This window comes from Neovison vison, chromosome 2, assembly GCF_020171115.1.
Source record: "Neovison vison isolate M4711 chromosome 2, ASM_NN_V1, whole genome shotgun sequence".
NCBI lineage: Eukaryota > Metazoa > Chordata > Mammalia > Carnivora > Mustelidae > Neogale > Neogale vison.
Window position 1 is genome coordinate 98,208,310 of NC_058092.1, and position 8,833 is coordinate 98,217,142.

The following is an 8,833-nucleotide window of genomic DNA, read 5'->3' on the forward strand; positions in this document are numbered from 1 at the left end:
ATCCTCTGCTTCGGCCTGTCTCCGCCCAGCAGCGCGCGCTTTGAGCGCCCGGCCTCAGCGCCGGCTCCCGCGCGCGGGTAGGAGTGGCGCTCAGTGGAGCGTAGTCCGCGGTTTGCGATTCCCCCCAGGACTCTCAAGAGCACGGCCACTTCCTTCTTTTTGCCCACGCTAGGGACCTGGTCCTCTGCTGGCCTGGCTTCCCGTTAGGGTCTCTGGCCGCGTGGCTGCCCCAGCGTGACTTACCTTCAGGGCGCGGTCGCGGGAACCTCGCGCGGGAGCTCTGTGCCCATGAAGATCTCGCTGGTGACTCCCCAACCCCGCCACCATGAACGGGGCCCTGATCCCCCATACGCCCATCGCTGTGGACTTCTGGAGCTTGCGCCGGGCCGGTTCCGCACGGCTCTTCTTTCTGTCCCACATGCACTCGGACCACACCGTGGGTTTGTCTAGCACCTGGGCCCGGCCCCTCTACTGCTCCCCAATCACTGCTTACCTCGTGCATCGTCACCTGCAGGTACTGGACAGGGGGCGGGAGTCCTCCGAGAGCTGGGTCGAGCATTCGGGTGGGAATCCCGATCTGTCACAGCCTCTGACTCGTAGAGTAGGGGCCTGGAGGACTGATTTTTACAAATGTGGGAGTTGTTCGAACCCTGAAATGTGAATGTTTCAGCTATAAGTTGGGGAGATCTTTCTGTCCAGCCAAGGAAACTGTACCTACGTTTTCATTTAAACTAGGCCAGTGTATCTCTAGTCTCAAGAATCCACCTAAAGTGCTGGGTGACACATTCTTCAGTTCTCCCCCACCCCCCTTCCAGTAGATCTAGCTGGTGCAGGTACAGGAAAGCTGGTTGGAATTTTTTTAACAGGTGCCCGTCAAGGGACTATTATGATCAGAAATGTTTGAGAATCGCTTGGCTAGACTGTCTTTTGGACTCTTAATTTAAACTGTACCAAGAGTGGGAAGGGAGAGTGAGAGGAAGAAGGGAGCATTTGAGGGCTCTGTCGGTTAGACCTTCTGCTCCTGGGTGGCTTAGGATGTCATTTGCTTTCCCTGATTCCAGTAAAGGGTTAGTTCCTGATCCAGGGCAGTATCAAGCAGGAGATTTTTGTGTTCACTAGAATGACCAACTTTTTCCTCAGGTACCTAAGGAGTGGATCCGGGCCTTGGAGGTTGGCGAGAGCCATGTCCTGCCTCTAGATGAAATTGGGCGAGAGACCATGACTGTAACCCTCATTGATGCCAATCACTGCCCTGGCTCTGTCATGTTTCTCTTTGAAGGATACTTTGGAACCATCCTCTACACAGGTGGGCCTTCCAAGGGGTCCCTCCCACCTTCCCTAGACACTACTTTTTCTTGAGCAGCCTTAACTCAGAAGTCTGGAGACCTCCTAGCTTCACCCCATATGAGCATAGTGACCCTTTCTCAACTGATTTCCCACTCTTTAAAGTTTCAAACCTTATAAAGAATAATAAAAACAGAAGCAGAATTCAGACCTTTCCCAAAAAAAGCTATACTGTGTTAGTGCCAGACTTCCTATGAATTTTTCCACAGGCTGGTAAGCAAATGTCCTTCAGCTGTTGGAAGCCAGAAGAGGCTTGTGTTTTATACTTTTGTCACTGACTCTCTGCTCCCCATATATTCTTCTTCTAGGTGACTTTCGGTATACACCTTCCATGTTAAAGGAGCCAGCCCTGAAACTGGGGAAACAGATCCATACCTTATACCTAGACAACACCAATTGTAACCCAGCCTGGATTCTTCCTTCCCGACAAGAAGCTGCCCGCCAGATTGTTGAGCTCATTCGAAAGCACCCCCAGCATAACATAAAGATTGGTAAGTGGTTTTCTTTCCTTTTTCTTTTACCCATAGTGAATCTTGGGTTTGGGGAGGTTTCTCATATCTTCCAGGTCTTTGTAGATCCCCTCCTTACACCTGAAACCTTATTTAAAATTGTTATCTTCCCAGGGCACCTGGTTGGCTCAGTCTGTTAAGCCTTTGACTCTTGGTTTTGGCTCAAGTCATGATCTCAGTATCATGAGATCAAGCCCTGACTAGGGCTCTGAGCTAAGCTCCCAATCCGCTTAAGATTCTGTCTCTCCCTCTGCTCCTCCCAACCGCCCAGCATCCACACACCCCCATGTGTGCGCTCTCTCTCTAAATAAATCTTTGGAAAAAAAATGCAATCTTCCCACCATCTCTACTGCGATATTCCCAACTCCTGATCCCCTATACCAACTCAAGTTTTTCATTCTTTAATAGCACTCATCACCTTCCAGTATACTCTATCCGTGTTTTAATATGCTGTTGCTTATTATTTGTCTATTCTCCACGTCTCCTGCCGTACACACACACACGCACACAAACTCCTTGAGAACATGGATGGAGGTAGGAAGGAGTCTTGCTTGTGGAACAGAGAAGTAGCAGCCGGCATGACAGGCACACAGTGGGTGAGGAGGCTATAAAGGTAGGAGAGGCTGAAGTGCTCGCTTGTAAGCTTGAACTTGATCCTAAATGTAATCCTTGAACGTAACTTGATCCAAATGATTATATTTGGGCAAAAAGCTATTGAAGGTTTTTAAATAGGAGGGCCAATATTGCACTTACTGTTTTATAATGTATTCCACAATTTGCATATTGCTATATTTGGTTTTTATTGTCTGTCTACCCCTGCTAGAATATAAGTTCCACAATGGCAGGGCTCTTTGTTTTACTTGTGGCTATATCTCAAACACTTAGATTAATGCCTAAGAAGGCACTCAATATTTGTTATCTGAGTGAGTGAAATTTTTTTTTTTTTAAGATTATTTATTTATTTATTTGACAGAGAGAGATGACAAGCAGGCAGAGAGGCAGGCACAGAGAGAGGAGGAAGCAGGCTCCCTGTTGAGCAGAGAGCCCGATGCGGGGCTCGATCCCAGGACCCTGAGATCATGATCTGAGCTGAAGGCAGCGGCTTAACCCACTGAGCCACCCAGGCGCCCCGTGAAATTTTTTTTTAAGAATTTATTTATTTGGGGCGCTTGGGTGGCTCAGTCATTAAGCATCTGCCTTTGGCTCAGGTCATAGGTCCTGGGATGGAGCCCCACATCAGGCTCCCTGCTCATCGGGAAGCCTGCTTCTCCCTCTCCCACTTCCCCTGCTTGTGTTCCCTCTCTCACTGTGTCTTTCTGTGTCAAATAAATAAATAAAATCTTAAAAAAAAAAAAAAAGATTTTATTTATTTATTTGTCAAAGAGAGAGTGAACACAGGCAGGGGGAGTGGCAGGCAGAGGGAGAAGCAGGCTCCCTGGTGAACAAGGAGCCTGATGAGGGGACTCAATCCCAGGACTCTGGGATCATGACTTGAGCCAAAGGCAGACACTTAACTGACTGAGCCACCCAGGAAATTTATCAGAATATAGATATTCAGGTGAATGCTGTGCTTAAAATCAGACACACTGAGAAATTAGAAACATTGTTTAGCGATTCCTCAATAGTATAAAACATTTCGGGGCCTTTTTTGTCTTTTTTTAAAATTTTATTTATTGAGAGACAGTGTGCAAGCAGACATGAGGAGGGGAAGCAGCAGAGGGAGAGAGAGAATCTCAAGCCGACTCCCTGCTGAGCTTGGAGCCCACTAGGGGCTTGATCTCAGAACCCTGAGGTCATGATCTGAGCCGATCAAAAGTCAGATGCTTAACCCAGCCACCAGGTGCCCTCATTTTGGGGCCTTCTAACTGCTGATTTCAGCATCTACTCATCTAGGCGATCCAGTAACACTCCTGCCATTTTTGTCTTCTAAAGCTCTCCTCTGATCATATTATTCCTGTGATTAAAATCAGCCATTTTCAGGGCTCTTGGCAGCTCAGTCGTTAAGTGTCTGCTTTTAGCTCAGGTCACGATGCCAGGGTCCTGGAATCGAGCCCTGCATCAGGCTCCCTGCTTGGCGGGAAGCCTGCTTTTCCCTCTCTCGCTCCCCCTGCTTGTGTTCCCTCTCTTGTTGTGTTTTTGTCAAATAAACAAACAAATAAATAACTAATCATTTTTAAAAAATAAAATAAATAAAATAAGCCATTTTCCTGCTGCACGCTCTTTAATGGCTCCCCTTCACTTAACAGAATTAAGTTCAAACTCCTGAGCAATATATGTGGGCCGTGTATTATTCGACCCTTCCCTCTCCTGTATCATTTCTTACCAGTTCCTTCTTGGCAGTTTGGTAACACCAAACCATCCCCTTCCCTTGCCAGGTAAACTCAGACCCATCCTTTATGACAACTCAGTTGCCATTTTCAGGGAAGTTTCCTTAACTCTGTCAGCTACTAGATAACTTTTCTGTGCTCTCATAATACTGTGTGCATGTCTCTGACATGGCCTCTGAGTCCCCATGTAGATTATACTCCTTGAGGACTGAGGCTTGTGCTTATTTTCACAGTGCCTAGCATCTGGTAAATGCTTTCCTCTGTTGAACCAAACCAGTGGGTGGAATCAGTGGTAGGCCCTTCCCCATTTTCCATGTATTTGAGCTCAAATCCCACCTCTTCCCTGATACACTCCCCGATTGCCCCATTTGTGTATTTTTATGAAACATTTGGGTGACGTACTAGGATTCCCCGGGATCTCCTCTCTTTCATTTCTTGCTTTTCTCATTCCTTTTAACATGCTTCAGGACTCTATAGCCTGGGAAAAGAGTCACTGCTGGAGCAGCTGGCCTTGGAGTTTCAGACCTGGGTGGTATTGAGTCCTCGGCGCCTGGAGTTGGTGCAGCTGCTGGGCCTGGCAGACGTGTTCACGGTGGAGGAGAAGGCCGGCCGCATCCATGCGGTGGACCACATGGAGGTCTGCCATTCTGCCATGCTGCACTGGAACCAGACCCACCCTACCATCGCTATCCTTCCCACGAGCCGGAAGATCCGCCACTCGCACCCCGACATCCACGTCATCCCTTACTCTGACCATTCCTCTTACTCGGAGCTTCGGACCTTTGTTGCAGCGCTGAAGCCTGGCCGCGTGGTGCCCATTGTCAGTCGGCAGCCCTGTAGGGACTACTTTCAGGACAGCCTGAGCCCCAGGCTCTCTGCGCCTCTGATCCCAGACTCTGTGCAGCAATATATGAATTCCTCCTCAAGGAAACCAAGCTTTCTCTGGCTGTTGTTAGAAAGGAGGCTAAGGAGGCCACGAACGCAGGGTGTCGTGTTTAACTCCTCTCAGGAAACTGCTGATCAGTCTCAAGCTGACAGGGACTCAAAGAAGGCCAAGAATGAGAACCTTCCTGGGGACCTTGAGAAGGAGACTTCCCACCATCCTTTGCAGATCAAGAAACAGTTTTTCCCGGACCTCTGCAGCAAAGAATGGGATGGGGCCGTCCCTATCTCTGAGTCCCCGAAGATGGTGACTGTACGAACTGCGAGTCTTTCAGTGCACTTAGAGTCCACAGATGAGGACTTTCTTCCTCTAGAAACTGGGGAAGAAAGTGGTGTAGCGCCCCACTTGGTACCCAGGGGAAACCAGGATGGCTTAGCAGCCACAGGGAACCAGAACACCTGGCTGGGTGGGGAGTCTCTCCTGTCTCACAGCAGCAAGGCTGCTCCTCTCCTGGCTCCTGAGTTCAGGGGTCTGGCACTAAAATACCTTCTGACTCCAGTGAACTTTTTCCAAGCACGGTTCTCTTCTAGGGACTTCGACCAGCAAGTGGAAAAATACTGTAAACTCTTGCTCAGGTGCAGAGAGGAGAATGCAGAATGATACCTTTGGTTGGTCCAGCCTGCAGTTTTAAAGACTGACTGTTGGCTGGTGAGGAGGTTTGTGATGGGCCTTACTTTCCTATCTTCACAGGATCCCTATGGGCTCACCCTGGAGAAATATTTCTCAAAGCATGTTCATTGAAATCCCAGTGCCTACAGACTCATGAGTTTTATGGTTGACTGTGTTTAAGAAACACTTCCCATTATACCCCCTGCATAGTATACTTGAGCACACTAAAGGTTCTGAGAAGTCCTGCGGTAATTTAATCTGCTTAGCTTTAATCCAGTATTTCTCCATCTCTCTTGAACATGCAGTCCTCTTATGTGGGTGCAGAAAGAGATGTGGTCTTAATCTGAAAGGACCAGGTTATTCCCATTGTTTCTTGGTGGGCCATGTGCCATTCCCCATGTCCCTTTCTCCCTCTTCCCAGATCAAAGAACATAAGTAGTTATGTTGTTGTTGTTGTTGTTTTAGTCAGGAACTGCACTGCTGGAGGATGAAGTGGTGATCCAGGCAGCACGTTCCAATCCTGAATGTCACTGACTTGCCATGACCCCATCAAAGAGACTTCCTTTCTTTGCCTCTGGGAGTGAACAGGAAGCAATGAAGAACCCTGGAACAGGGGAGAGAAATTCCCCCTGCTTCCATGAGAGTTTACAATTAGTGTCACAGGAGACTTCTCTGGAACAGAGCCAGCTGGGGAATTGGGCACCCCTTACCAAGGCCATACCTGGAACCAGCTGAACATTAGACTTAGGGGTACAACGGCCTACTTGCCGCCTGGAAGCTGTGACTCTTTGGCTGAAATAAAGTTTTAATAAAAGATCAAATGTGCTGCCAGATACTCCTGATTGTTCACATGGCTGGGATATTTGCTACTCTCCCCACCCCCCACCCCCTTGGGTTGAGTAGGGAACCAGAGCACACAGCCTGTTTGTTTTAGTATCCAGGGCAGAGACCAAGGAGCCAGCTGGTGGAAGGGGTGGGGGTGCGCAGCTCTGCCCTGTCCTTCTGCTCACAGCCTGACAACATGCCAAACCAATCAGCAAGACAGCAGATACCACAGGCTCTGAGAGGGCACAGGCGAGTGGAGCTGGGTACAGGGGTAAAAATGGCTTCAGAATGGAGCCTTGCAATAAAGAAGGTGGTTTCTACTTTCAGAAGAAGATAGGAAGAATTTAGAAAGGGAGGCCTTGCTCTTGGGCAAGCTGTGCAGTTTTGTTTTGTCAGTGGCCTTCACTGTAAGCCTCCCATGGGCCCACTCAGAGCCGCAGCAGGTGAGGCTTGTGGGGCAGCAGGAAATATGGGCTCGTCCTGGGCTTGAGTCCAGGGGACGCTGGGCAAAGAGCTCTCATGCCTAGTTAGTGGCTCCTCCATTCCTCACCTGTAAAATAGACTGTGAGACCTACTTTCCCTGGTTGCTGTGGAAGTTAGATAACTGGTAAAATTCTTAGCTCGGTGGCTACCCCATGATGGATATTTCAAATATTGGTTCTCTTAGACTCTGGCTCTCTAAAGAGATTATTCAATATATAAAACATGAAATTTTACAAGTCATATAAAAATAGAAAGAAGAAAAATCGATTTTAATTCTTCCATGTACATCAATTGTTTCTAGTCCTTTTCTGTATGTATAAATGTATTATAATTTTCAAAATTGGGGCCATACTGTATATAATTTCAATCCTCCATTTTACTTAATATCTTTTTTTATTTTCCTTTTTAAAAGATTTTATTTATTTTTTTGGCAGGTAGAGGTCACAAGTAGGCAGAGAGGCAGGCAGAGAGAGAGGAGGAAGCAGGCTCCCTGCTGAGCAGAGAGCCTGATGTGGGGCTCAATCCCAGGATCCTGGGATCATGACCTGAGCCGAAGGCAGAGGCTTTACCCACTGAGCCACCCAGGTGCCCATTTTACTTAATATCTTAAACATTTCTTTGTACCATTAAATATTTGAAATGTATTTATGAATAGTTGTATGATACCTTACAGAGGTAATAACATTTCCATAGTCAAGATTTTGCGCCCTTTTTTTCACAAATATGTATTACAGTGAACAACTTTATGCATCTATCATGGCATTTTTGTTTATTTCTTTAGAGTAAATTACTAGAAGTGGGATTACCATCTTAGATTAACTTTTGGGGGGCAGGCAGGGGCTGAGAGAGAGAGAACCTATGCCCAGTGCAGAGTCCAATCTCACAACCCTAAGATCATGACCTGAGCCAAAATCAAGTCGGACACTTAACTGACTGAGCCACCCAGGCACCCCTACAATTTTAAGTTCCTAATGCAAATTGTGCCTTATTGCCCTCTAGAAAGGTTTCCCTACCATCCTTTCTGCAGAAGAGGATAGGATTAGAATACCCTGAAGATTCATCAAGTTCAAATGATGTTGTTAGACTGGAACTTACAAACATATGGCAAATCATCTTGTGTGTTAATAAATATTTACTAAGGCTCTGTGGGCAAAGGCTTAGCCTGAGCTCCTCTAGGAGCCTCTAGCTGTCTCACTTCCCTGCTACCCAAAGGTGGCTGGGAGAGATAAGGTAGTCCTCATATGAGGGCCTCCAGATTGGCGTTATCTTCTAGGGACAAGGGAACCTGTCTACTCTTGGCCTGTGCTGTGTCACGCACATTCCTTGAAATGGGATCTAGGTGAATTCAGATGAGGGAGTGGAAGCAAATTCCTCAAATAATTCTTTGAAGAATTTAGTTGTTGATGGCATGTTTGTGTTTCAATAATGGGAAATTTTTCTAAAGTAAATTTGGCTTATAATAGAGGTTCACAGTTGCCTTGTTTGCTATCTCAACAGTCTCACATAAAAGTCCTGCACTGCATATATCTGTAAGTAGCTAGTTTATTTCTTTTTAGGATTTTATTATTTCTTACTTGAGAGAGAGAGTGTGTGTGTGTGTCCACGTGCGGGAAGAGGCAAAGTGGGAGAGTAGGAGGGAGAGAGAATCCCAAGCAGACTCCTCACCAAGTGTGGAGCCTGACACAGGGCTCGATCCCACAACTCTGAGATCGTGACCTGGGCCAAAACCAAGAGTCAGAGGCTTAACCAACTGAGCCACCCAGGCGCCCCTTAATTTATTTTTAGAATCTAAG

The 8,833-nt window shown here is 47.2% G+C and overlaps 1 protein-coding gene across 2 annotated transcripts; it reads left to right on the forward strand.

The window, feature by feature from the left end:
• Positions 1-11: 11 nt before the first annotated feature.
• DCLRE1B (DNA cross-link repair 1B) lies at positions 12-6,565 on the forward strand. 2 transcript variants are annotated; one of them, XR_006383217.1, is made up of 5 exons: positions 12-514; positions 1,141-1,306; positions 1,653-1,835; positions 4,648-5,779; positions 6,198-6,565. XR_006383217.1 is itself a non-coding variant. In XM_044238952.1 (4 exons), exons 1-4 carry the CDS (start codon positions 326-328, stop codon positions 5,721-5,723), a joined length of 1,614 nt encoding a protein of 537 aa, XP_044094887.1. In that variant the 5' UTR covers positions 12-325; the 3' UTR covers positions 5,724-6,565. The 2 variants fall into 2 exon arrangements, 1 of the variants encoding a protein (XP_044094887.1); XM_044238952.1 differs by having other exon boundaries at positions 4,648-6,565.
• Positions 6,566-8,833: the final 2,268 nt, after the last annotated feature.

Coding starts and splice junctions, on each gene's coding strand:
- DCLRE1B (XM_044238952.1), top strand. CDS start 326: ATGAACGGGGCCCTGATCCCCCATACGCCCATCGCTGTGGACTTCTGG. Junction 515..1,140: donor TCGTGCATCGTCACCTGCAG/GTACTGGACAGG, acceptor CTTTTTCCTCAG/GTACCTAAGGAGTGGATCCG. Junction 1,307..1,652: donor TGGAACCATCCTCTACACAG/GTGGGCCTTCCA, acceptor TTCTTCTTCTAG/GTGACTTTCGGTATACACCT.